We start from the raw sequence: 26156 nt of genomic DNA, 5'->3' as shown, positions 1-26156 counted from the left end.
CCACAATCCAATACAACTTGCTCCCTCGCTTCGACGACGATCGTGAAAAGACCCTCTACATTCTCTTTGCCTCCTTGGTCCTGCAGCCCACGGCAGAACACACAACGCGCGAGGTGGTCGGAAATGTTTGTCTGGTTCCAACCAGTTTGAGTGACCATGGACTCAAGTGTTATCTGGGCCGAGCACTGCCAGACCCCGGACTACAAAACTGACCCTCAATTGCTGTTTGAAGTGCTGCAAGAAGAAATTCCTTCTATAGCCTTGCCGGCATCGTACCCCAGTCTTGCAGAAGTTGAACAACAGGCCAAAAAATATTCAAAGTCTGTCTTCGAATCCTGGAATATCCTTCATCATATCCTCTGTCAGCGCGAAGAAACCATCCGACGTAGATGGAACAAAAAGTCCAAGGTACAACGAGAAAAGGTCTTGCTTTCTGCATGTCCAGATATCCCTCATGGCCATCGTCCAGATCATCAAATAATGATGCGTTTGTTGGAAAAAGGCTTCTGCCAATGCTGTAACAGAGTGAAACCACAATTCAGCAATGCCGTCAAAGCCAGGAATGAAGCAGCTTTCAAGTGTCCACAGATCAACCTGGAGGACCTTGCAAAAAGCAAGACACTGTTGCTGTTCCTCAACTCTCGTGGTCATAACCTGCCACATGTCTTCGCGCACACCGATCTCAGAACATGCGAATTGGGGAGGCACAGCTCGGAAATCCCAACAGCCTACCTTCACTGTCATACAATGTATCTGGCGGGCCAGGTCACAGAAGAGAGTTATGGCAAAGTTGTTCACTGGGCAGATGAGGAGCTCGACTTTGGAACTGTCGGGCAAACACTTCAGTTCCAACCCGGCCATGGCTTGCTCGTGCTCGAACAGCAAAGCAGAATCCTTGACTTCTTGGTGAAATGCTGCTTTGAAATTCTCAAAGATATCTCAAGAGATGAGATTCTGTATCTGGGAATTGTAGCTCAACCAAAGCCTCCGCCTCTAATTACGAATGACGACACCTCATACGTTCAACTGTCAACAATCGTTGCTGAAGAACCCTACCGCTTGCCAACAACGATAGATACACCACGACTTCTAGCACTGATCGAAGCAAGGAGAAACGCTGCAGAAGATCACATATGGGAGATGAGAGAAGATCCTGGTTATTTTGCATCGGTCCTATCAGACCATCATGATCACAGAGCAGAGATCCTTCGCGATACTGATGGAAAAAGTCATCCGGATCAGAAGGACTTCCACTCTTGGGATCGGATCCTCTCTACCGCTGTCGCCTGCGCATATGAGGATCTGTTATCCTGGAGCAGGCTGCATCGCCAGGTGAACATGCTCGAGTCTCAGTTCAAACGCAGCGGCAAAATCATTGATCCTCAACAACGCCTGCACGAGAAGTTTGAGAAGCATATCGTGTTGGTGTACAGTACCCTACGTCGCCTATGTCGAATGATGCTTCAACGCTTCACAGTTGCCTTCGCTTGCTCACACCCAATGCGCGCCCGATTTGCCAGATGTCCCCACGGATTGGGGACGGCCTTTAATACGGAAATCATCATCAAGGGCGGCAAGGGCGGCAAGGATAGCTTCGAACCATTACTCGTTTTGGTGAGCCACCTTGCCAGACATGACGCTCAAACAATGGGAGCACTACATGGCACAATCGATGAAATGCAATACTATCTGGATCATGACCCTGAACAGAAGAACGTGTTTTCCTCTTTCGCGGCCAAAATATTCTCCGACCTAGCTTTGATCACGCAGATTGCGCACCAAATCGACAACGTCTATCCATGGGCAGCTATATTCATTCATAAGCGAGCGGAAAATTTCAAAGAACCCAAACATCCGGCCGCGTATGTAGAAGGCATTACAAATGTGCTCAAACGACCGAAGCCATTCGATGTCAACGAGCTCGTCAACCCTAGGAGCAAGAAGTTCTACTACCCCGTCGAGAAGGCATACAATGCTGCACAAATTGAAGCAATGCAACAAGCGGAAGCGAATCTTGATGAAGTTTGGGAAATGCTCGAGTCCTACTTTTCTACCAGATATCCGCTTGGTCTATTTGACTTATTCAAGGTCCACTATATCAGTGATTTTCGCGAGATACGAAGGACAGCAGATTATGTTCCTTCAGAAAAGGATCTAGTCAAGGCCAAATGCGTTGGGACAGCCCTCGACATAAATATTAGACTCGGTAGCAGTGGCTTCCTTAATGAAGACTCACTCTCATTCGACCCAGTGATCAAGAAACCCAAAATCAAGACAAGAGGTACGCCCACGTTGACAGATACTGCTCGCGGTCCGGACCACCCGCACGAGATCACAACGGATCAAGGTCCAGGTAGACTCGACGAGAAAAGTCTAAGCATTGTCCTTAGTAAGAGAGCCCGCAAGGTTCTGGTAACACTTTTCCACATTGACGCTACAAGTGACCAAAGTGGAGAAATACCATGGAAGGATTTTCTTCACACCATGACTTCACTACATTTCAACGTTGAGAAGCTATACGGCTCGGTCTGGCAATTCACTCCAACCACAGGGGGGGTCAAGCGAGGCGTAAATGTCCATGAGCCACATCCATCCAGCAAGATTCCATTTTACATGGCGAGAAGTATCGGTCGAAGGTTGTCTCGGACGTATGGTTGGATAGAGGGAGTGCTCGACCAAGCTTGACAAGTCATATGAAACATTCGATGATGCGGACATGTCAGGGGTCATCATTCGACAAAAGGAGTGCATTAGAACCCCCGTCTCCTTGGGGAATGACCGTGTTGAGAGTCGTCATTGACAGGTTCGGTTAGAAGTGCAAGATGACAACACAAGGGCTGGCTGACAGGTGAATGTCTAAACCGTTGCGGAGTCACAAGGCTTGCTTTGACATTGGTGGAAAGGCCGAAGATAAGAACAACATGCTCGGGCCACGGTGGTAATCCTTGAATGAGTCCGGACCCAGGAGCCTTGTGCTGGAGCACCCAACCGGAGTTTGTGAGGGAGATAAGCAATGTTCATTTTGAGCATGTGGTTGGTGGTCACATGTTAATATAACCCGGTGAACCGTGTTGGCCCAAACCTGTCTCTTCGGCCGAGATGCAATCGTTGAGGCTCGGAAACTGGCAACATCTTCCTTCATGTACTCCGTTCTCGTACTCACTTAGTTATGCTGGTGCCTAGCACCACAGCCACTTCCTACACCTGCTACGGATGATTTCTGTGCCGCTGAGTCGGTGAGTTTTCATTCCTTTTCATTGCTAAGTCCTCGCAACACCAGTCTGTTTCGTAGTCATGTAGTTAGTTACCAGAATTACTCGCGAACGAAAAACCTAATTGCCACACACAGTTTAATCCTAGAGGGTGAGCGAAGGCCGCTTTAACTGACGCTTAACTGAGGCTTGGCTGAGCCCTTGTTGGGCGTCCCTGAGCGCCCCTAAGCAGCAAACAGGGGACCAAATATAGCGCCTTGGCTATCGCCTAAACCTGCCTCCCAGTTACGCATGAGTCTCAAATCCTCACCCCAACCTGGTAAATTTCCGGTCCTTACGCTGTTGCATAAACTGTCTACTAAAAGTGACTAGTTTAGGGTCTGAAGAGATGTCTAGGGACTCTCCCAAAGCCTATTAGCGTCTAGCATTGGAAGACGCAGTGCGGAGACCAGTGACACTGATCCTCACAACGCCATTCATGGCGTCTTCCCTCCCACTGTCAGTCTTCAGGAGTTAGGTGTTCCAGGTACCGCCAATCGATGATGTCGTCTTCAATCTCGCTGATTGTGTAAGCAGTTTAAATAGACTGTAGACGCTACCATATTTCTTGAGAAGAACTCGCAAGAAGCTGGAAAGAAGGTGGTGTAATGTATGCCCTACTTTCGAGGATTTTGCCCATTATAAACCGTTGTCTAGAGAACGCTATACTCTTTCGATGAACTAGTATAGTAAGTCGTTACTAGGAAATACTTCTTTAGCTATAGTGACTTTATCGCGTGCCTGTTCATTATTTCGATAATACCTAAACTCTTCTCTTTATCGCATTGGGCTCTTTACTCTTAGTATATGTCAGGAATTGTTGGCCTGACAAGTATATAGCCAATAGGTACGAGATATCCTCGCACTTCGTGCGAGACTCTAGTTTTTTTGAGCGCTCCGCAAGGGCTTACAGACCTAGTGTCTGACAGCTCCTCACCTCACTATACACACAACCCCCACTTTTCATTTCATATCGAATCTGATGTAACCTCAATATTAGTAGCTACTTAGGAGTTGTGTTAGCTATTAATGACCTAGAAGCTATCTAGTATAGCGTCTAGAAGGAGCGGAGCACCTACTGCAAAAGAATCTCTTAGATAGGGGTTGCTTGAGGCCAAAACGTTTCGGGTTCGCACCCTGCAGACGCCGCAATGGAGCCCCGCGCTTATCTGAATCACCTGCGGTAGTTTGGTACGACAAGATGTCAAAGCCAGGCTTTGACAACGACGGGCTCCCACTCAATGCAACCGCAGCAAAGAGAGAGATCAACAGAATTCGTGGAGATCGAGGTCACATCGATGATTATGACGAAGATCAGATCCGCAAGACAGATGAGGACTTCCAGAAAGACTACCGTCGAAGAGCGTTGATACACCGAGAGGTGTATGCTCGATATACAAAAACGTTAGTCATATAACTTCGCATTCGAAATCCAATTCTCTAACTTTAGAAGTGTCGCCGAGCAATTATACTCGTCCAGATTCAGACTAATTTACGAATTGCTGCAAAATGGGGATGACGCATGCTACACTGAGAATGTTGAGCCCACAATTACCTTTCGAATCAAGCCCACCGAGTTGATTATTGAATCCAATGAGCGAGGGTTCTCACTCAAGGATGTTGAATCGATTTGTGATACTGGAAAGAGCTCGAAGATTGGCGATAGTAACACCACTGGCGAAAAAGGACTGGGCTTTAAATCAGTCTTTGGTATTGCTGATTACGTTCATATCCAATCCGGCCTCTGGTCTTTCCGATTTGAGCATAAACGAGGAGAAGACGGCGTGGGAATGATCACTCCAATGTGGACTAATATTTTATCCTCTTTACCTTCAAATGTCGGGACGAGATGTACGCTTCGATACTCAGACAGTCGCGATAGCTTCCACAAGCGCCTCATCTCCGAATTTGAAAAACTTCCAAAAACTATCATATTTGCCCTGCGTCAACTAAGAAAGCTAAGTGTGGTCGTGGAGACTGACGATGGTCGATCATCTGGGATCACTTTCACTAAGGATGGAGATTTGAATTCAGACGAGATGCACATCAATACCATAGTGACTGGACAATTTGGTGATCATCTGTCAGAGATTACACGGCTAAGGCTATTCCAAGAGACGGTCATCGACCTGCCATTTGAGAGCTAACGCACAGATGCCACAACCGATGTGACAATAGCATTTGAAGTGGATTCGAATGGATTGCCAATCATCCTGACTCGGGGACAGCATGTTTTTGCTTACCTCCCCGTACAGCGCGTTCCACAGCTGCCTGTATGCCGTCCAATACATTTAATTTGAATAATGCTGACGCATGCAGTTTCTCATTCATGCAAATTTTGTGCTTGCGGCCAACCGCGAAGCAGTACCTGACACAGATTGGAACCAAGCACTGCGGGAAGGTATTGTTTTAGCATTTGTCGGCTTGGTTATAGAGCTTGTCCAGCCAGGCGATCCATTGGAGTTCAAGTGGATGCGCTATCTCCCTGGGAAAACCATGGAAGGCTTTTGGGAAGATCTATATGACGATACCACCTACAAGCTGCTGGGCAAAGCCATTCTACGATCACGACAAGGCCGCCTTCACGATCTCAATCATATGAAGTTTCTTCCTCCCTGGTTCATCTACGAACTTCGGCCACTATTGCCGGACACGGATGATGACATCTATCTATCAGACAGATATGAGCCATTTGACATAAAGGTCTTGAAGGAACTTGGCTTGAAGAAAATCAGTTCTACACAAATCTTATAGAGAATCAACCTGGAAAGATGCATATATAACACAGTTTTGGATGATCCATGGCATACGGCCTTCGTCGCCCTCATCCAAAGGCTACTCCAATCTAACATCGTCAAACAGGAGATACAAAGGCTAGCCATCATTCCGCTAAGCAACGATACCTGGGTTTCGCCATTGTCTTTCTCGCCTTTGTTTTCAATTTCAACTCCTGTCTACCTTCCATACATTATCGACGAAGATTCAGTGAGGATCGAGGTGCTCGACGGTCTTGGGTTGAGGAAGCTGCACCCGATGGCTGCCGCAGACGGCGAACGTGTGAACTTTTACATGAGTCTGGGAATCGTCTCATGCCCTGATGATACAGTAGCCCAAAAAACCCTCGAAGCGCACAAGTCCAGGGAAAGCCGCGGCAATATATTCGCTTATATGAGAGATCTGGAAATACTCTTCTGGTTTGGGAAGCCTACATCCTAGTCGCAAGTAACTCATGGAGCTCATGTAGATCTATTGCTTGTGAGTGACCAGAATGTGCTACACCCAGAGCTTGCTTTGTTCTTCCCCTCAAAAGAAGAATTTCATACGGAGAAACTTCTTGCTGCGACTCCCAAGAAAGGCTTCTCTAACTATGGGATTCTCGATCCCCGATACATGGAATCACAGGTTCGCAAGCATATACGCCACGATATCGACTGGATATCTTGGCTGCAGAAATGTGGCGTTTCATACTTTCCTCCTTTGACCAAGTCGGTATTCTCTCAATATACACTAAACCCTCTGATGGTACTTATTGCTAGGGACAACCCTAAGAGCTTTGACGCAAACCTCAGAGAACATTGGTCTGATTACCGACTCGGAGCGTCTAGAATCACCAAAGATCTAAAGCTCGTCAGTGTACTATGTCAAAATGGTAGTACAAAACAACTCAGTGAAACTATTCTACCTACGCAACAGCTGGTTGAAAAGAGTAAAGAGCTCAACATGGACGAAATATTACCATTCTTGAAGCTGCCTTCTGATTACGATATCCAGAATTCTGAGGCTTGGTTCTTCTTAAAAGACTTTGGAGTGATTTGTGAACCGAATGCTAGTTTCTACTTGACGGCAGTGCGCTTGCTGAACGTTTCTGCTAAAACACAATTGATACCGGTGTGTACAAGGATATATGCCGGCATTACTCAAACCACGACCGTTGGAGATACTAGTGCCTTGCAGGTACGTCGTCTTTCATCTCGGAACAGGAACTTACTGACAGGGATCAGCAAGCGTTTTCACATCAGCCCCTCATCCGTACTCTCACAAGAGCCGAGGCTTGGTGCAAATCAACTGATTGCATTTGGGAAGGCCCAATATTTATGCGGGCGAAAAGGGTATTAAGTCCTGTATATGCAGCCGATCCAAATGCTTCAAGTTTCTTCAAGACGATCTTAAGTATGCGGAACGTGGAACATGGGGACTTGATCGACAAACTCAAGATACTGGCTTCGGAAAGGAACGAAGTTTCGCCCTCCTTTGGGGATGAATTGCAGGAAATCTACACAGTTCTAACAGACATGGCGCGCTCGGACTCAATAATCGAAGCCGTTTGGTACGTTCTTTTTTCGATGGGAAACTGCACTATGAAAGCACTGACGATAAATTTAGAGAAGAATTCAACAAGCGTGGTCTCATTTTTGTAAGTGGAAGGTGGCTGAAGCCTTCTGAATGTTTGTAGAATTGCACAGTTGTAATCTCCGGTCGTGTACCCCTGGACCAAGTATATCCCAAGCTAAAAAAATTCTTCGTTGACAAGATGAAAGTAATGACTATGAACATCGATGTACTTGTTCAGGAACTCGCGAGGACGGCAAAGGCGATAACGGCCCCTGACTTTGAGGAAATCAAGCGTATCATGCTTGCGATTGGCCAACTCTTAGCAGCTGATCCCAATGTAAACGTCAATGCGGAGTTCTTGAAAGCCCTGAAGAAGACGCCTTTTCTTCCGGTACGCTTTCCTGATGGTGTGAGGCTTTTCTCCCTAAATCAGCACTTCTTCGTCAACGATCACAAGCGATATGGAGAAATTTTCAAAAACAAAGCAAAGGTCGTGGACTTCGGCCACGAAGAAATGTCATTGTTGCATCCCTTTTTCGAACTATTGGGAATTCAACATCGATACCTTTCAAACCAAGTTTCTTCCAACACTACCGTCCACAAATCAACCCAAACCACCCTCTCAGAGATTATGTCAGAGATCGTGCATACGCCTTCTCCTGGTAAGTCTTGCAGACCTATCATGAAACAGAATTCTGACTGTGCCAGCTGTGCCAACGCTTACAACAGCCCTAAATACTACAACAGGAATACATCCATGCACCAGTTACTGCTAAGAACAGAAGTGTTCGTCTGCGAAGAGATGTGGACGGAGCTTACAGTGAGACAGGAAGACGAAGATATCTCCGCCCGAAGCGACAGGGCAGTGGTGAAAATAAGCCAGGATGACGGAAGACTGGCGCCGTATGTCCCAAGCGACCCTGACGGACTCTATTCGTGCTTTAACACAGAGCTTCCTGGAGCACTCGCGAGGCTCCTTGATATTCAAGACAGAGCCGCAGTGAAGGTGATCTATCGGATCATGAATGATATTAAAAAGGATCTGAACACGATCATGAAGGACGAGGACCTGTGTGAATACCCTTGGTTCGAAAGACCTGTATCATCACAACAGCCTTCGCCATTTCCTGCCCCGAACGGCACTGAAGATCCTCCTATTGACCTGGTTTCCAGCTCATCTACTATTACTGATGAAGCTCTGCTGGTTCTCTTAACTGACTAAAGCATCAACGTATCATATCCAGAGGTTGCCAACAGCTTTCCTTCGCCAGTAAGTGTCGGGCCGACATGATGGATATCCTTCGACAAAACACTACATTTCCGTATCCCACTTGGCTCGAATCTGTTATGACATCGACTGCGGTGCACTATCACATTGAAGTCAAGACAACATCAGGACCTTGCAATACTCCATTCTTCATGAGTGGTAACCAGTACAAGCTCATGCGAGAGAAGCAATGCGAACCTCATTCGCCAACGGCTCCAAATGATCTATTCGTGATTATGAGGGTTTTCAATCTGTTCTCCCACAATATTGGTTTGCAAGTCTATATTAACCCTTTGCACCTCCGCGAGACTGCCTTAGATTTCGTGGCAGATCCTTGGAAAGTCATTCCATGTGAGACTTTGTTAGTCGGTAAGAGCATTCCAATCTATCGTCAAGCATTGAATATGAATACCAATTAATACTCTAGCTTAGACAGAATCAAATCATCCGATGTCAGTCACCGTACATTTTTGATCTTGTCCTAAATGTTCTCAAGATCAGTACAACTAGCGAATAATCTCGATGGATGCTGACGAGAATTGGAATCAATTTGCATTGATGTGAACCTTCGTCTACTTTGAATGAATCCGACGTCAAGAAAAGCAATTTGGCAGATAGAGGAGGGTGAAGGGTGGTATGAGAAGGGACCAGAAAGGGGGAGCGATCTTGGGATTGAGAGAAGGAACCTTTTTGGGATACTGTAAGCAATGTTGTAAAAGGGAGGCAAAGTAAAGGGAGATGTCCAGTAACAGATCAATTGGTCATCCTTTTATTTCGATTCGACGTTTCTGACCACTAACCCCACATGCCTTCCCCTACCGTCACTACAAGTAGGATAGAAAGTTTCGGGGAGAATTCCTTATACAAAGCAAAATAATATGACTCAGCGTTCGGTCTAGACTCTAAAGTTAGGTAGAGATACTAGAATGTAAGAGAGGAGATAGTAGAAGGGACGCCGTTCGAGTCGATATTGAAAGGGTCAGATAACGCTCTATAGATGACGGTGAGGAAATCAAGAGGAATCAACCCTACAGGTTTTCGGGGCGTCGTGATCAAGGTGATGCGGTCAAAGGCCCCCCTCGTTTTCGAAGAGTTGGATGGATCCCTTACTGTTTATTAAGGGGGACTGTCTCTGGGAGTCGAAAATGCCCACAGTGAGAGACGGTGTATACGTATTCAGGACGGCCAACCTAGAGCCGATCTTGCACTAGGCCTTCGCAGGAAGTAGAAGGGACTCATCATTGCGGCGCAAGAGAGCACCACAGGAGCAGCTAACTGAGCAGTTCGAGCACAATAGAGGGGCGGCGGATTGGGATCCCCCGGCGTCCCAAACGGATCCCATCGTCTAAAGTTGACCAAAGTTGGTGTTGAGAATGAAGAAGAGAAGAGAAGGCATAGGTATGCTCCGGGGTCGCTCCGGGGTCGCTCAGGGGGTTGGCAGGTGGGCCAGGGTGAGCCAAAACGGCGTGCGACTGGATCAGAAGAGGAAACTAGAGGAAAGGATGTTGGCTCGAGATTACCGATATTACTCGCGAACGAGAAACCTTGCTGCCATTTACGGTTTGATCCTAGAGGTGGAGCGGAGGCTGCATTAACCTGAGCTTTTGACTGAGCCTTTGGCCAAACGTCACGGATCGCTCCCTGAGCACTCCCTGCGCTACACGTCGAGAGTCTAATCTGGCCCCTTAGCAATCGGCTAAGCCTGTCTCCTCTGCCAGGCACCAGTTTCAGACGGCCGTTAGAGAACATGGTATATTCCCTACCCTTACGCTGCTACCTAAATTTCCTTGTGACGTCGCGTCTAGCGGTGTGACAAGGTCCAACGGTTTAATCGTACGGTGTTCTCTCTCATACGTGTGTGGTTACCCTGATCTCTCCTAAGTTAGTTATCACAAGCGAAAGTAAGTCTAATAGCGACGTTGAGTCCGCGAAATTTCTTGAGGATGCAGAAGGCTATTTGTTCAAGTGTTGGTTTAAGGGATCATCTGAAATCCCTCCATGGAAATATCACAGTCTCACGGAAGCGGACCTTGCCAATATTCAATGGATAAAGAACGCAATGGCACCGTGGGACTACCTCTCGCCTGCATCATCATTCTAGTAGTGGTCGGACGGGTTCGAAGATCTCAACCCCCTTCCATAAAGAGATTGCTAATGCAGTGTGGTTACGGCAAAGGCTGGTCAAGACTCAACTGTGATCTTCCCCTACATGACCTCGTTCACACGGCCTGCGAAGACTCAAAATCAATTTCCTCTAGCTTCGTAATGCCATTGGTTTTGCAACCACAGGCCTGAGCAACGGCTATGCCCAGATCTTGAGCAAACCGAGCTTGATCCAAAGATCCGCCGTGGCGAACAAGGCCTTTTGTGTGCCAGAGCAACTGATCTGGGCAATCACTGCATAACAGTGCAGCCATGTTGTTCATCTGCGTTTCCACGCTGGAAAGGATTCGATCTTCGCTCATCCAATACTCATAGATGAGTTTCTGGTTGAGCAAATCTGGTGGCAGGGTTAAATGAACTCCTCAAGGGGCAGAAAAAGACTTCGATTGCATTGGGCACGTACAGTTGTCGGGATGACACTTGAAGAGTCTCTCCCGGTTCTGTTGTGCCACCGTCGGCGTCCAGAGTATGTCAAAGTACTTGCGACCCTTCTCTGCCCGTTCACTCTCGCCGGCCGAGGTCAGCGATTCAGTTCTGCAGATGTGGCAAGGTTAGGATACCATAATAAGACCCGGTCCTGTGCGAGACGGGGCGTGGCACGCTACCTTGGGCCATAATGGTCGATCTCCTCGTCAGAGAGACTATTGTAGAGTGGATACAAGGCCTTTGCAGTGCGTGGAACGCCACAAAAGACGGTCGACTTCAAGACAGCTTCCTTAATGCGTCTTTGCACTATCTTTTGGTCCTCTAGTGGGAGCCCTGCGCTCGCAATCTGATACACGTCTTTTACGTAGGCTCCTTCACCCGCAGCTGTGAAGCCAGACGCCTCTGAAACTTAGCATTTTGGCTAAACAAAATAGAAAATAGACCCACGGCAAGTGTATACCAAGACGCTCTCCTTGCATCGCTGGCACCCTCCCTCGTCCGGAATGCCTGAAGAAAATCTAAAGAAATCATGTTGTGATTGAAAGGTTCTATGCAGAACGGCACAGCCCGAAACCAGCCAGTAGCAACCAAAAAAAGTACTCTGCCGCGATGTGGATGTGGGACTCAATTGCTATGTCGCACCTAAAAGTTCACCGAGAAAATCCTCGCAGGAACGCGTTTGAAACACTGAAGCATGAAGCCTGGCGTCTGCTGGCTCTAGATATTTTGACCTTGGGCAGGGGATCGCCAGCAAGCCAAGGTGTTGTGGGGGACTTCATGTTGCGTGGCTGTTTCCCGGCGGCTTCCGCAATCACGAGAGGATATTTCCCGTCAAGCTAATCATTCACAAGCTCGAATTGACAGGCTTCGAGGACGTTGACGGCTGAGTCAGTAGCACTACAGTGGCCTGCCAAATCCACTAAGAACCTTCACACGCGCGCAGATGCGACTTGGAGACTTCAGCAGAGGTTCGCCTCATTCAACCTGACGAAAAATTGAACCCAGTCCGTTATGGGACAGGCCTCCTATCTCGAGTTATGAGCTTGACTATTAACCCGCTCTGTCGAGCCATCCACCACGTCTCCACTTTCCAGTCAGGTTCGGCGGAAGCCCATTCGAGGTCAAAGTGTCTCAGTATTTCAGGGACAAGCTTGCCCATCTCCATGATAGAAACATTTTTGCCCAAGCACGTCCTTGCTCCGTAGCCAAACTGCTTGGGATTCAGCTAAAGATGTCATCATGGAAAATGGTCACTCACGGTCAAAAGGCATCTGTCCATCACTTTGATTTGCTCAGGCTGGTTCTCGATCCACCGTTCTGGCCGAAATTGATGCGCGTCCTCTCCGTAGATGCTTTTCAGCTGATGGATGCTCGACGGAGCGATGCCCACGACTGTGCCACCAGGCAATCGAAACCCGCTAATTTCTGCTCCGCCGGGTGGTATGTACCGTTCGAGTGGATAGCCGACGCCTGGGTGCATACGCATTGCTTCTTTGAGGCATGCTTGTCTAATTGTGTCAACTCTCGACGGTCGAGGAGAATCATGCTGAGAGACTCACAAATAGGGCAGTTGTAGACTCTCCTCGTAAGAGACATGTTTCGACAGCTGTAGATTTCCTTCTGCTTCATCGATTTCCGCTTGGAGCTTCTTCAGCGATCTTGGGGTCTTGAGAAGGTAGTAAATCACGGCTCTCAGCGAGATCGCAGTCGTATCGCTCCCAGCCAATCTATACGGACAGTAGATCAGTGTTCAACTCGGAAAGGGGGGGATACACGGTCACGGCACTCACAAGTTATTAGAAAGGTGATTCTTGATCATATGATCGGAGAGGGGCTGGCCATTATCCTTTGTTTGTCGAAGGTAGGCCAGAAAATCGGTACGCGTCTTCTGGGTGTTGGCCTCTCTGCTGTCGTAATCGGTGATGCTTTCCTCAATTACCTATGACATTGAGAACTTTTGGGGGCTCCATGAGATACGAGAGGGCGGAACTCACCCTTGCAATGGTGAGCACAGGATCATGCCCTCCAGGTTGGAAAAGGCCGAGCAGAACACGAAACCAATACTGCCCCAAGAGCCACTTATGTGCTCCTGGTACCAATCCAATGATACCTGCATACCAGAGGCTAAAACGGCCCCCGGCAATCATTTGCTCGTAATCCGCTCGGTGCTCCATAAATCCAAATCTTCGGTTGAACGTGATGGCTCCGATGACATCAAAGGCATACCAATGAAGCCATTCACCTAGGTCGATTGGTGTTCCCGCTAGGTCATTCATCGCATCCATAAAGATATCAATGCATTCCTCGACCAGGTGCTCCATGGACCGGATAGACGTCATCGAATATTTTTGTGAGACAGGGCGTTTCAAAATTTGATGCTGAAGAGGATCTTTGACGGAAAATGTGCTGTGTGACACTCGGCCGTCGATCACGGGGATCATCGTGTCGTAGAAATTGCTCTGGGTGGGAAAGGGGGCGTCAGCCTCGTTCTCTTCTAAAGGAATTGGTTGCCCAAAAAACCTTTTGATACTTGGAGCCGATCCCGTATATCACTGGGATCATGTCGACATCCGCCACTGAAATGACATTCGGTGCTGTGCGAACGATTTTCCCGTATCTAGCGTGGATCCGAGGATATTCGTTCAAGGCATCTCCGGACCAGAGCCGCCAAACACGCCATAGCTGGGTGAATTTGGCGGCAAGTGGTCCCGGGACCTGCCTCAAGTCGGATCGTATGGCAGAATAGAGGTATCCGAAGAGTTGTACCAAGAAAAACGTGACGATAAAGATAATTGAGGCTCTCCAGGCCGCTGCAACAAACAGATCCCAGAGCCCGTTCGGCGCGGTGAAAAGTTCAAACATCGATTCCATGGTTTATGAAAGGACAAGAAGCATTGTCTCTTGTCCTTGTCCTTCTTCTTCCCCGTCCTCACAATGCCTTCGAGCAGACGAGACCATGCAACTTTTTGCAGCCATTCTTGTAAGGTCGCCCTAAAGTGGGGTTTCTCCTGTAACTTTCCGGGTACGACACAGCACAGGGCATTTGGTCCCGAACTCGACACTCACCCGAACTGTCCGTCGTTCTGATAGGCTTTTGGGAGCCTCTACTGTACTTCCAAGGGCATTGCAAGCATGGTCACTGGGCAGGGGATTACAACCTGTGCAGGTCGTAGAAACTGTTGTGGCGCGGGTATGTCATGCCGATATACCACAATCTAGCTTGGCTCCAGTGGAGGACGTTTAGCATCTGATCCTGAACAGGTCACAACATTGCAAACTACTCGGTCGATATCCTTCTCAAAGTCTTGATGAAAACTGTTCTCATGACGATAATGGTATTGTGCTTTCTCATGGGGTACTAGACAATCTAGAGACCCCTACGACTTCTTTATTATCTGATTCGATCATTCACCTGTTCGATGGTATTCAACTTCGCAGTCCTTTGGCGAACAAAAAACCCGCCTTGACTACTTCAACCCTAACATGACGGCCGGAGGTGCAGTACGTGGGCCACTATTCACTCTTTCCTTGATCGACCAGTGATCTTCTCCCGACTCAAGGCGGCGAAGGAGCTCTTCGGGGTTGAAATCAGTGCCAATAGGGTTTTCGCGAAATGATGGAGTAAGCATGTATTCGGTGGCTTTGTTGGGAGTTGCGAAATTATCCACTTGGGTCTCGATATGGTTTCCATCCGGGTCTTCGTAGTAGATCGAAGTCGTGGGGCCATGATTCACACACCACACCGGACGCATTCCGAGCTGTAGTCGTTGTTTGTAGGCCAGAACCAGATCGTCCAGACCGTCGTAGGTAAAGGCAATATGCTGGAGGCCACTGCTGCTGAAAACCTTGGGCGTAGTATGAGGCATCTGTCCGATGGCGATGCGATGGTGTTCCTCATCGTAAGCTACAAATGCCATGACTTCGTCTTCGTAAGGTACGGTGCCGCCGAGAAACGCCTTCCAAAAGGCCACCATCTCGTCCTTTTTCTGCGTTTTCAGAAAGACATGGGCAAGCTGTGACGGACTCTTCACCTTGGGCAGGTCCGCCGCCATTTTGAAGGCTCTTCGAGGAAGGCTGACAGGGAGTGTAAAAGATGGTCTGCAGCAAGAACGATGCCCGGGTTGCAGGTTACCTGGCCAGGCTATGATCAAGCTATCGAAAAGGAAAATGCACAGAACCTATGGTCACCGTGAATGATTGCTTGAAGCAGTCTAATATCCTGACCGGCGTATGTGTATGAGTGGGGATGGGGCCGGTGAAACCCCACGACACTTGCTTAGCACGACACCCAATGTTCCCCTGACCCATTGCGGCTGCCTTTCCGGACTTGCTCCTGGATGAAGATCTAGTATCCAACGGTACATCTACCATTTGTTGGACAAGGTCTCAACTCACGTCTCTCACTTTGGCTCTCGAGAGGTCTGCTAGCATGTTGGCCACTACCACAGACCCTTTCCACGCTGTTGTTATCAGTGTCGGCGTTGGAGGACTTGCTTGTGCCATCAGACTACGTCGCCATGGAAATCGTGTGATATTGTTAGAGCGGGCACCAGAGATCCTTAAGGAAGTGATGACTGGCCAATGCAGACTCGCAGTCAGTTTGGACTAAGTATTGGTCAGATTGGGTGGAAGGTCTTGCATCATAGCGAGTTAGAGAAATGGACAAATGTGAGAACTCTCTTGGAAAGCTTTTGTCAGCTACCGAAGACGGACCAGCAGGCTCGAGAACAGGGTTATGTGGCTCTCCTCGACGACGTCTGCCATCCAACATTACCCCGTCAAAGCCAGGGAGCTACAATAGCTGTAGAGGACGGAGCAGTCCTCGGGGTTCTCTTGGGCATACTAGCACAGTCTCAGTACGTTGCAGAAATTCTTAGATTGTATGAGAAGCTGCAAAAATCCTGCTTGACGGTCAACTTTCGAGGCGCTGCCAAGAATGGCAGAATATACCAGCTGCCCGACGGTTTGGAACAAGCAGTGAGAGACGGAGTATTCGCGCAAGCCGATTATGAGTCCCCGTCGTTGTTGCTCTTCTGCGATATCAAATACCAAGATAATCTGCTCAGACATGACGCTGTCGCCACTGCAACGACGGCTTTGAGATTTGGAAGGACACCTCAGAGAACTGAAGTATCAACTGTCATTGGGTTTGGCAATTTTAATTTCGATAGCCTAAAGGGACAAGATCACGCCCTCCTGCAACCATACATTGATATGAAGCCAGGCTGGTGCTTGTCGTCCTCGCCGACGCGAACCCGTCACTTCCTATTCAAATCAAGTTGGACCAGAGAAACAGATGGCGACATGATGGTATACTTACCTTGCGCCCGTGCCAAATCGAACAATGATATCCTTGATATCGCGGGTGCAGTTGCCGAAGTGCTCAGATGCTGACTCGGCGTCTGTAGAGGTAAGGGCTGTCTGCTCGTGCTTTGCAAGCTGCAAGAGCACATTTCCAAGCCACCACATCTCCAGAGAATGTCTAGGTACCCCGAGCCGTTTGAACTCGTCCGGAGCTAAGCGACCCTGGTGCTTGTCCCAGGCTTCTTTCCATCTTGCCAAAGCCACTTCGACTCGTTCATGGACTAGAGCGTCCAAGAAAAATCCCTGAGCTGTCCAGGCCAGCGCATTCAATGCTAGATTTCCAATCAGTACAATCACATCTGGCAAGCAGTCTGTTGCATATTCACCGGTGATGAGCGTGAAAAGGGACAGCGTCGGAAGATCTATGAGCATCTCCGAGGATTTCTCGTCCCAAGCATTCGACAAGATAAGTCTCACGGCAAAACTGAGAGTGCAGCGGCGCTTTGGAGGTTGCCGGCACAGTTCCTGGAAGCATTGCGTCCATGTTCGTGACTCGAAAACATGCTCTGAGCATGGCAGCTCAGCATTGATCTCCGCCATTGTGAGTCTTGCCGGAATGTTGTAAAACACACAGAATTCGAAGTCCATCCAACAGATCAGCTGCACGATCCTGTCCAAAGCGTCAAAAGTCTTGCCAGACCGGAAGGGCATTGAGCCAAGGGTGGTAGTCACCTGAGTCGTGTTTCGCTAAGCACAAAATCGTGCCAGTCGAAAGCTGCATCTGCCTTGAAAGTGTCCCTTTGAAAGAAAGAGTTTCTTGCGGAAAAAAGCTTCATAGTCCGACAGCACTTGAAGACGTCAGCAATCTTGATTAAACAGGTCGGTTGTATATCCCACCTTGATAAGCTTTGGGAAATTCTGTGCACGTAGCCGTTCCTGTGCCTCCTGAATACCCTCATTGTCTTGCAACATGTAGATGATGATTGCAGCCTGGAGTATCTCTATGTACTCGCGCTGGGCTCCTTCAGAGTCACGCAGGTTCCCGGTCAACATTTCGGTGAAACTGGAACAATTCTGCACGAATTCCTCGACCAAGTCCAGGTAGTTCCTTGCAATGTCCAGTTGTGCTTGGGATGAAGTATAGAACGTTCCGGCCAGGAAAACTGCCAGAAGAAGCTGTGTTGACGCGCTTTGTGGTTTGAAAGTGGCGGGATGAACAGCGGGACAGTGTCGGTGAAAGTGGTGAAAGTACATAGGTAGCGCTGTCTGTAGATTGACCACTTTGAAGAGACAGCCTGCGAGATTTATCTTTACGTGCTTTGTGGATGCAAAATGCTCCGGAGGGAGGGACATGCAGAAGCACATGAGTTGGGTGGAGATCTCATCCAGGCGGGACTGGATGGAAAATGTGAAAGTAAAGCTTTCGGGGGCAAAGGATTGCCGACTCTCCATCTCTGACGACGAAGCTGTAGCCTGCGCATTGAAGCCTTGCTTCGGGTCGTCGGTGCAGCCTATTGGACCGGTCATGAAGTTGTCAAGGTCTTCAAAGCCCCACGAAGTGTACATAGAGATCGGATTCTCGGACGGAATGCAGCTCCACGTGCTGTGGGAGGGGGCACCCTGCCCTGATGTGCTGAAGGCCTCCCTCGACACGTTGAGGTTGCCTTCTGCCTGGTTCCAGCTGTTGGGCAAGCTGGACGCATGGGTCTTGTCCGCTTGGGGGTCCTCAACAGGGGCTGCATCATCGAACAGCGAAGCCAGCTCGGGAAGAGCCTCCGGAGGTGAAGTTGAAAAGCCAAACGTGTATGGGATCGATCTATGGGTATTTGAGGTCGCAAAGCTCAGAAGAAATGGAAGTGGGATAGACTCGATCGCCTTGGGAGTCATTGGTATTGCGTCCAGGACGGTCGACGGGCTTGAAACGGGAGTGGTTGCAGGACTGATTGGTTCAGATACTTCCTGCACTTTCTGGCTTGATGGCTGCTCGTTCGACGCTTCGTCTGGGCTGTTGTTAACATCTTGGAGTCGGAAGAATGTGCAATCGACACCGCTGTCGAGGCACATCCGACACGGTTTCTCCCGGTCGCATGCCGACTTGTAAAGGGCACACCGGTCACAAGCTTGCCGGTGGCGGCCCTTTTTCTTCTGTAGAGGCACAGGGCGGTCATTTCTGACCTTGCACGAGTGGTAATGCCGACGAAGGATGTCTCTGGAAAAAGGCCACCAGGTCAGTGCTGATCGCGCCGCAGGAGCAGACAAGAAAGCTGAGCACTTACTGTCTCTGATACTGAGTGCCACAAAAGATACACGGGAACGCCTTTTTACCAGTGTCTAGCTTTCCAGGTTAGTGAAATGCTCCGATTGGCCTGCACCGAGGAAGTCCTCTGACTGAACCTACGGGCCAATTCATGCCGTCGCAAGTGATCCAGTCTACTGTAAATCCTCGTGCACAACGCACAGCGGTACAAAGACGACGACTCTCCCGGCGTAGCCTCCATGTCACGTCGAACAAGAGTGGCTTCTGAGGGTACAGTAGAGGTCCAAACGAGGACACTGTGAGAGGCGGAGATGTGAGGACGGACTGACTGACACGAAAGGATGTGAACATGAATGCTGTGGGGATGCGGGGGGAAGCCAAGCCCCTGGGGGGGGCATGGATTGCAGCCTCAGCCCGGTCCGAGCAGGGCCAGGTGGGGACAGGTGCAGAAGGTGGCACAACTTTGAGCACCTCGTCGCTAGGGCTCGCCAAACGGCCGATAGCCCGTAGGCTTAGATTTACTGTAAGCAAAGAACGACCCGAATGTATATACAGTCGCCCGGAAAGCCTTTCCGTCTCAAAGTGAGGAGATCGAGCACCCTGCTTCGATGTGCCTTGATCCGGGGCCAGGCGGCGCTGCATTTTAGCCCGAAAATAGTACCGACTACGAAGAATCAGCTATTAGACTAGGCCCCGGAAACCGAAATCAGATTTGCACCGGGGAACCCCCACATGGCTGGAACGCCCTGTAAGATACTTGTCTGGGCCTTTCCGGGTTGCCGGCAAGGTACTACTTGTGGAAATCACGAGTTGCAGCCATCGATGTCGTGATGGCCATTCTTCCCAGGTAGTCAAGCGGCTGCTGCCCTGAATCAAAGGCTGGAGATGATGCTGTAAGGGTGTGGCCGATCCGACCACGTTACTCTCTCCATTGGGAAGGAAAACAGAATATAGAATGTCTTTGGGCTTTGATCCTTTTTGGAAACGTATTCTGGAATATAGGCTTTCCACTTTCCGTCCACCTGCTCAGGTTTGTATATCAACCTCGTTTCTCGCAGGCGTCTCTCTATAGATGGAAAAGGGAACACGCAGAGTCTTCGCTTTAATCTGGAGAGCGATGAATCTTGAGAAGAACCTTGACGGGGCCATCGCGCCACCGTGAAACCAAAATGCCGGATCTGTCAAAGGGGTTAGAACTGAAAAGAACGTTGAGGCACCGGGGAGTTCCTCTGCTCTGCACTTACGCGACAATGGTTGAAAGGCTCCATTTATTTCGCCTTCTTGGTTCAGGCCCCAGAAATCTTCCAATTGATCGGCCACGTCTTTACCAAACAACTCCTCGGCTTGGATCCGCATGTTGCCTACAAATCCTGTAGCGAATACGACGACGTCGGCCTTGAGGTGCGAACCGTCTTCAAATTCGAGTCCGTCTTCTGTCCATCGCGCCGGCAGTGAGTTAGATTTGATCTTGATCTGGGATATATCGTCAGCCTCTCGCACGACCGTTGGCACAAATGTACCTAGGGCGAGCAAAGTAACGCCTTACCGACCCGTTCCCGATTTTCTCCGAAGCGCCGACGTCCATGTAGTATCCTCCAAAGCGATGAGAGAGCGCGTATGTAAGATCTCCGAAGCGATCGGTTAAAAACCCGGCCGCCTCGAGGGCGTCCAGCCATTCGGGCTCAGATCGTGCGAGTCCGTGGAGGAGTTGTGCAAACAGCAGTCTTCCAACGGCGTTCGGGGTCGTCATCGTTATTCTGTCAGATACTTCTGTCGGAATATTGGTGTTATAAGTCCCTGGCAGATCATATGGTTATTGTGAACCATTCCAAAACCGACGACAAGAAACTTACTCGCCTGATGCTTGCTGTAATGCTTGACCGGAATCACAACTGTTGTAGCCCACGTTAGCTTCCTGTCTCTGTCATTTCCCCGGACAACCTGTCCAAATCTGACAAAAAGCTTACAAGTTTTGGATCGCTGAATCATGGTCACCGATTCCATACCGCAGGCAAGCATGTCTTCGACCACGTCGTGAGCTAGATCACTTGTCAGTCTTCTCCGAAGTCCGCACACTTCTTATCCAGAGTTTTTGACCTGTATTTCCGCTGCCGACGACAATACCATGTTTATGCGCCCAGCCTGAGGGATCAGTGTAGTCTGTCGAATGGAAAGCAAGTCCTCGGAACTTTTCCTGTTCAAAGGGCCAAAGTATCAGAATGGCATCCTACTACTTCTGAGTTCAACCACTTACCCGCCCAGGGTAGACCGGAGTGACAGGAACCTGTGATCCTCCACCAACTGCAAACACGACATAAGAGCAATTCAAGAGGGATTCCTCTCCATCGCGGCTTATCTTCAATTCCCAGATCTCCTTTTCCACATCCCAGGAGCCTGAGAGCAGTGTAGTTGACAGCCAGATATTCTGCGAGGCAAGATCAGATTGAGCAGAAGTAAATAGCCTACATACAAGCCTTACAATGCCATACTTTGCGACCCACTTGCGATAGCCCTCGGCCACATTGTCCTTGGGGAGGTATTCCGGTTCGTCTGCCAGAAATGTTCGCTCAAATGGGAGGTGATCTTTGGTGGTCAGTCGACTCGGGCAATTTCGTCCGACAGGATTGCCACTCACTAACGTCTCTAATAGTATGCACTTTGGGGTAATTGTCAGTCCTATAGCGCACAGAGGAACAGGTACATAACTATGCTCTCCAACACTCACATTTGGCTGACCCGTAACGGAGCGCCCAGTTATCGCCGACTCGTTTCATCTTGTCGATCACCAAGTAAGGCACTCCCAGGGCTTTCAGTCTCCCGGCAACACTCAGTCCACTCTGACCACCCCCCACGATTACGCAGTCGTAAAATGGGTTCGGACCGCTTGGAAGATTCCCTTGCGCTCCATTGGTGGAGGCGTGATTAACGCCATTGGTGATGGGGCCGCGAGATGTGGCGTGCGAAAATATGCCCACAGGCGCCAGATAATCTACGTTGGGTTGAGAGTCCAGCTGTTCCAGGATTGTTCGAAACATCCAGATCTTCCAGCCTCCTTGCTTCTGAGGGACAATGGCAAAGGACCCGCTGCAGCTCGTTGCAGGGGGACCATCTGCATGAAAGCCGAATGCAATGTTAACCCAAGCCACATCGTGTGCACGGAATATCGAAGGCTGTCCTTGGTTAGCGAAACAGCCGGGATTCGCCAATTTACACGTTGCATGCCAGGCTGCTGCGATTGACTTCTTCGTGTAAAATGTCCGAAGAGTCCCGGTCATCGCAAATGTGTCTCTCCATATCGCATCGTCAGTGAAGTCATCCTCATTCAGTGTCTTCAGCTTGTCAACGGATGAGCTCGCCAGCTGCTGGAGGTCGACATCATCTGGGATGTGGGCTGTGGGTAGCGCACAAGGGAGCAAAGGAAGTGTATACATCTCTCCAATACGCCAGTAGAGTGTAACGGATTCGAAAGCAAGAGATATCAGAACATAGAGCCGCTCAGACGTGCTGGCCGACCCAATTTATTCTTGCGGACTCGGGAATTCGCGCTGCAGCCCTCGTACACCATTCGCAAAATCGTACAGTCCCAATTCTGTTCAGCTCACTGCATTGTCAAACATAGCTTAATTGCCATCTGAGACAGGGCGATATAACTGAGAAGCACCGCGTATTTTATGTTCGCGATCTTGGTTTCATGCCCTAGACCAGCGAAATGTGGTATGGAATAGGCTAAGCTGTCTGAATAAACATGCCGGCGAATTCCCACATGCAGCCTTGCTCCATCTCCAAAACGAGGGGAATCCTCCCCTGGGACGTTTGAGGCGTCAACTTTCCTCGCCTGAGTTATGCTGCTCGGACAAAGTACATGAGGTAAGTTATCTTAGTGGCTGCTGCCTCGCTGCCAAAGCTTCGAGCTGGTAGAAAGCCTTGGTATATAGGCCTGGGGGCGCTGTTGACTCTGGAATTGGGTGCTCTGGTGGGGGTTTGCCGGGGGCCCTGGAGCGCCCGATTCAACACCCTAAGTTAGGAATGTTGGGACGCTACGCTTGCTCCTGGCCGGAATTTGGGCAGCACCCAGCAGGAATTACAGTACTCACGCTTCACCATGATCAGACTGGGTTTCTTGGACGCTTATCGCTTTCGCTGGCTTGATGGGTATATCTCATTGTCGAATTCACGGGCCCAACCACTGTCTTGGCAAGCAAATTGTCTTTGCATGAACTGCTGTTTGAGCTTAAGCTTGGGATGAGGGTTCAACAAGATCGGTCTTTGCTCTTGAATCGTAGGCTTTTGGAGCGAAAGTCGTGCATTTTCTCCTTGAGCGAATCGGCAGAAACCCCGGAAACTGTGTGCCTAGGTACTTCAGCACCATGGAGCCATGTCCACGAAAGGGTTGAACTGAAGGTAACCCTCTCTGGTTCCGTTGGAGGTTGCTGGGCTTGACGTGGCGTTCAACTATGCAAAGATTGCGTCGGCCACTGAATAAGTTTAACGTCCATGTCATTGTCAACCTCGCGTAGTGAGGACAGCCTTGTCGTCAAAGCCTCTTTACTTTATCCAGCAGCAGCGGCTTACGACGCGCGCGAGTGTAGCTACTTGGTTTGGACAGCTGCCCACTCTCATTGAGGACTCGCCTCATCTAGACCTTCCACATAGGGCTTCCTTCCTAGTCCCCGAGGGCATGCTTCAATCTTGGTCTTTGACGAGATGCGATCGAAGTTCTGAAGTAACCATACCCTGTCACCCAGCGATTCGCCAGACTCTGCTTGAAATACCCTACGCTCCCAGTTATGACGAAAGGGGATGCTGTCTTCCGGTTTTGCGACGACCACGTGGAGGCCCCAGGCTCAAGGCTCCGCAGTGGAGTTTTGCCGGATTGTGGAGAGACCAATTTATTGCGGGGGTGGAGTTGGACACGCGAACGGGCGATATGATTAGCAGTTACAACCCCTTTCTCGGACGATTGGCGCGTTCATGCTTCGTCTATCAACCCTTCTATTATATCTCCATTCCACCAAGACCCGTTCCCATGCTTTGATTTTGCTCAGTCACTGCACCAACTTTTTCTCAACCTCATCATGCCATTCGGCATCATTGAAGCCAAGCATGGCGAGCAAGCCCCGGGGACCGTTGCTCTGGACGAAGTGGCTATTCGAAGCGGCCTCGTGACCGGGGCCACGAAGCTAGGAAAGGGCAAGAATTCCAATATCATCCTCGAACCGCAGCCCAGCGATGATCCCAACGACCCCTTGAATTGGCGCCAGGCCAGGAAGCACATCATCTTGCTGCAACTTCTTCTGGGAGTGATCATTGTCCCCAACGTTCCTGTATGGTTTTTCTTTCCCTATTTCGGCCCCGGCACCAGGACTGTGACGCTGATATTCCGGGAATTTTAGATTCCAATGTTAAACTCCGGGCTCGTGCAGATGGCCATTGAGCTCCACCGCCCCGTCAGCGATATGACGAAGCTCACGGGCTATCTGCTCCTGGCATCGGGATCCTTTGGTGTGTTCGTCTCGGCTCTGGCACACAAATACGGGAAACGTCCGTTGTTCGTCCTCGGCTCGGTTCTCAGCTTGATCGGTTGTATCGTCGGAATGACCGCTCAGAATTACAACACTCTGGTCGCCACCCGGATCATTCAAGGCCTTGGACTTCCGTCCTACGAAGCCTTGATATTCAGCTCAATTACTGATCTGTATTTTGTCCATGAGCGCGGCGTGTTCATCGCCTGCGTCCTCTTCCTCCAGAGTGGTATTACCAACGCAGTCTCGATCCTTGCTGGCCTTATCATGGAGCATCTCGGCTGGCGTTACAACTATTATCTCCTCTTTCCATTCGTTGCCCTCCAAACAATCTCGGTCATCTTCTTCCTTCCAGAGACAGCCTATCGCCGACAACCTTCGCAGACTAGAAGCCTCAATGTGCCTGTAACTAGCGATACGGGCGAAACTGTAGAAGAAATCGCTGACAAGCAGAACGAGAGCTTCACCACTACACATGTTGAAATCTCCGAAACGACCGGGGCCAGGAAGACTTTCTGGCAGGATATGGCCATGTACAATGGCACCTTCAGCGACAGCTCTATTCTCAAGATGATTCTGGCTTGCCCGGCCATACTCACGAATGTTGCCGCGTCTTACAGCGTCTTCGTGTCTGGATTCATCATTGCATGGTTCGTCGCTATCAGCTTATTGAGCAGCATCATGCTGTCTGCACCCCCGTACGGGCTCTCAACCGCTTCCGTGGGATATTTGTCTGTCGGTCCTCTTCTGGGATGCTTGCTTGGCTCCATAGCCTATGCTGCAATGGCAGACCCTCTCATCAAATTCATGTCCCGCAAGAACCGGGGGGTCTACGAACCCGAGTTCCGAATACCTATCGTTTTGCTGGGTACTTTACCGACCGTTTCTGGTGTTGCCGCTTTTGGATATTGCCTCAAACAGGGGCAGTCGATGTATATCCTCAGCTTTCTCTGGGGATTTCTTCTCTTCGGCATGACCATCGTGGCCTCGGCTGTCTCGTCCTACGCTGTGGATGCTTTCGCCAATTACTCCGTGGAGATTTTCATCATGAACATTCTGTTCAAGAACTTCCTCTTCTACGGGTGAGTCGACTTTCGGACTTCCCACGCTAAATACTGATCTTGGTCATAGGGTGAGCAATTTCATCGTCGAATGGTATGTGAAAGACGGTGGTAACGTCTTTTACACGATGGCTGGTGTTTCAGCTGGCCTCTGCCTCACTTCTGTTCCAATGTACATGTTTGGGAAACAATACCGGCGCTTTTGGGCTCGTCACGATATTATCAAGATATTGCACCTGGATGCCAGAGGCTGAGCTTGTTCTTGTTCAAGTCATGGATGTGCCTGATTCCCAAAAATTCCAAAATTTGATAGCCTGCTGCACTCCTTCGGGACGATTGACAGGAGATGATGGGTCTAAGAATAGTTACTGAAAGACTGGCGGAAGCCAGCAAATTTCATAATGCTCGGGAATTGGCGATCTGGGCATGCAAGATATTTGAAGATAATTTCACATTGACGCGAATGACTTTCGCACATCTTTCACCAAGTGATGAGAAGAAATCTTGCGGACTGCAAGACTTGAACAGAACTTTGACCACATGGGTCCTGAGGCGTCGATAATGATTCAGCAG

The 26156-nt window shown here is 49.4% G+C and overlaps 11 protein-coding genes across 11 annotated transcripts; 6 read left to right on the top strand and 5 right to left on the bottom strand.

Moving 5' to 3' along the window:
- Positions 1-156: 156 nt before the first annotated feature.
- Positions 157-2685, top strand: A1O9_02566 (uncharacterized protein; the record flags this gene model as incomplete). Its single annotated transcript, XM_013408138.1, has 1 exon — positions 157-2685. The coding sequence occupies one exon, from the start codon at positions 157-159 to the stop codon at positions 2683-2685; it is 2529 nt and encodes an 842-aa protein (XP_013263592.1).
- A 1767-nt stretch (positions 2686-4452) lies between these two features.
- Positions 4453-5398, top strand: A1O9_02565 (uncharacterized protein; the record flags this gene model as incomplete). The annotated part of the gene is made up of 2 exons (XM_013408137.1): positions 4453-4655; positions 4702-5398. The coding sequence occupies 2 exons, from the start codon at positions 4453-4455 to the stop codon at positions 5396-5398; spliced, it is 900 nt and encodes a 299-aa protein (XP_013263591.1).
- Positions 5399-5564: 166 nt separating this feature from the next.
- A1O9_02564 (uncharacterized protein) lies at positions 5565-6005 on the top strand (the record flags this gene model as incomplete). The annotated part of the gene is made up of 1 exon (XM_013408136.1): positions 5565-6005. One exon carries the CDS (start codon positions 5565-5567, stop codon positions 6003-6005), a length of 441 nt encoding a protein of 146 aa, XP_013263590.1.
- Positions 6006-6641: 636 nt separating this feature from the next.
- Positions 6642-8805, top strand: A1O9_02563 (uncharacterized protein; the record flags this gene model as incomplete). Its single annotated transcript, XM_013408135.1, has 4 exons — positions 6642-7205; positions 7253-7578; positions 7617-7665; positions 7705-8805. 4 exons carry the CDS (start codon positions 6642-6644, stop codon positions 8803-8805), a joined length of 2040 nt encoding a protein of 679 aa, XP_013263589.1.
- A 2264-nt stretch (positions 8806-11069) lies between these two features.
- On the bottom strand, positions 11070-11267 carry A1O9_02562 (uncharacterized protein; the record flags this gene model as incomplete). The annotated part of the gene is made up of 1 exon (XM_013408134.1): positions 11070-11267. One exon carries the CDS (start codon positions 11265-11267, stop codon positions 11070-11072), a length of 198 nt encoding a protein of 65 aa, XP_013263588.1.
- A 1181-nt stretch (positions 11268-12448) lies between these two features.
- On the bottom strand, positions 12449-14310 carry A1O9_02561 (uncharacterized protein; the record flags this gene model as incomplete). Its single annotated transcript, XM_013408133.1, has 6 exons — positions 12449-12649; positions 12698-12947; positions 12999-13166; positions 13230-13364; positions 13417-13898; positions 13960-14310. 6 exons carry the CDS (start codon positions 14308-14310, stop codon positions 12449-12451), a joined length of 1587 nt encoding a protein of 528 aa, XP_013263587.1.
- Positions 14311-14906: 596 nt separating this feature from the next.
- A1O9_02560 (uncharacterized protein) lies at positions 14907-15491 on the bottom strand (the record flags this gene model as incomplete). The annotated part of the gene is made up of 1 exon (XM_013408132.1): positions 14907-15491. One exon carries the CDS (start codon positions 15489-15491, stop codon positions 14907-14909), a length of 585 nt encoding a protein of 194 aa, XP_013263586.1.
- Positions 15492-16065: 574 nt separating this feature from the next.
- Positions 16066-16437, top strand: A1O9_02559 (uncharacterized protein; the record flags this gene model as incomplete). Its single annotated transcript, XM_013408131.1, has 2 exons — positions 16066-16107; positions 16171-16437. Coding segments are annotated over 2 exons (309 nt in total), but the record flags the coding sequence as incomplete, so codon positions are not given.
- Positions 16438-16755: 318 nt separating this feature from the next.
- On the bottom strand, positions 16756-18630 carry A1O9_02558 (uncharacterized protein; the record flags this gene model as incomplete). The annotated part of the gene is made up of 2 exons (XM_013408130.1): positions 16756-17490; positions 17641-18630. The coding sequence occupies 2 exons, from the start codon at positions 18628-18630 to the stop codon at positions 16756-16758; spliced, it is 1725 nt and encodes a 574-aa protein (XP_013263584.1).
- Positions 18631-20026: 1396 nt separating this feature from the next.
- A1O9_02557 (uncharacterized protein) lies at positions 20027-22431 on the bottom strand (the record flags this gene model as incomplete). The annotated part of the gene is made up of 9 exons (XM_013408129.1): positions 20027-20178; positions 20245-20473; positions 20547-20797; positions 20854-20892; positions 20968-21039; positions 21098-21194; positions 21255-21425; positions 21480-21583; positions 21726-22431. The coding sequence occupies 9 exons, from the start codon at positions 22429-22431 to the stop codon at positions 20027-20029; spliced, it is 1821 nt and encodes a 606-aa protein (XP_013263583.1).
- A 1644-nt stretch (positions 22432-24075) lies between these two features.
- On the top strand, positions 24076-25837 carry A1O9_02556 (uncharacterized protein; the record flags this gene model as incomplete). Its single annotated transcript, XM_013408128.1, has 3 exons — positions 24076-24324; positions 24394-25604; positions 25654-25837. The coding sequence occupies 3 exons, from the start codon at positions 24076-24078 to the stop codon at positions 25835-25837; spliced, it is 1644 nt and encodes a 547-aa protein (XP_013263582.1).
- Between the last annotated feature and the right edge of the window lie 319 nt (positions 25838-26156).

This window comes from Exophiala aquamarina (assembly GCF_000709125.1).
Source record: "Exophiala aquamarina CBS 119918 chromosome Unknown aczIA-supercont1.2, whole genome shotgun sequence".
NCBI classification, from domain to species: domain Eukaryota; kingdom Fungi; phylum Ascomycota; class Eurotiomycetes; order Chaetothyriales; family Herpotrichiellaceae; genus Exophiala; species Exophiala aquamarina.
This window is presented reverse-complemented; position numbering and strand designations above follow the sequence as displayed.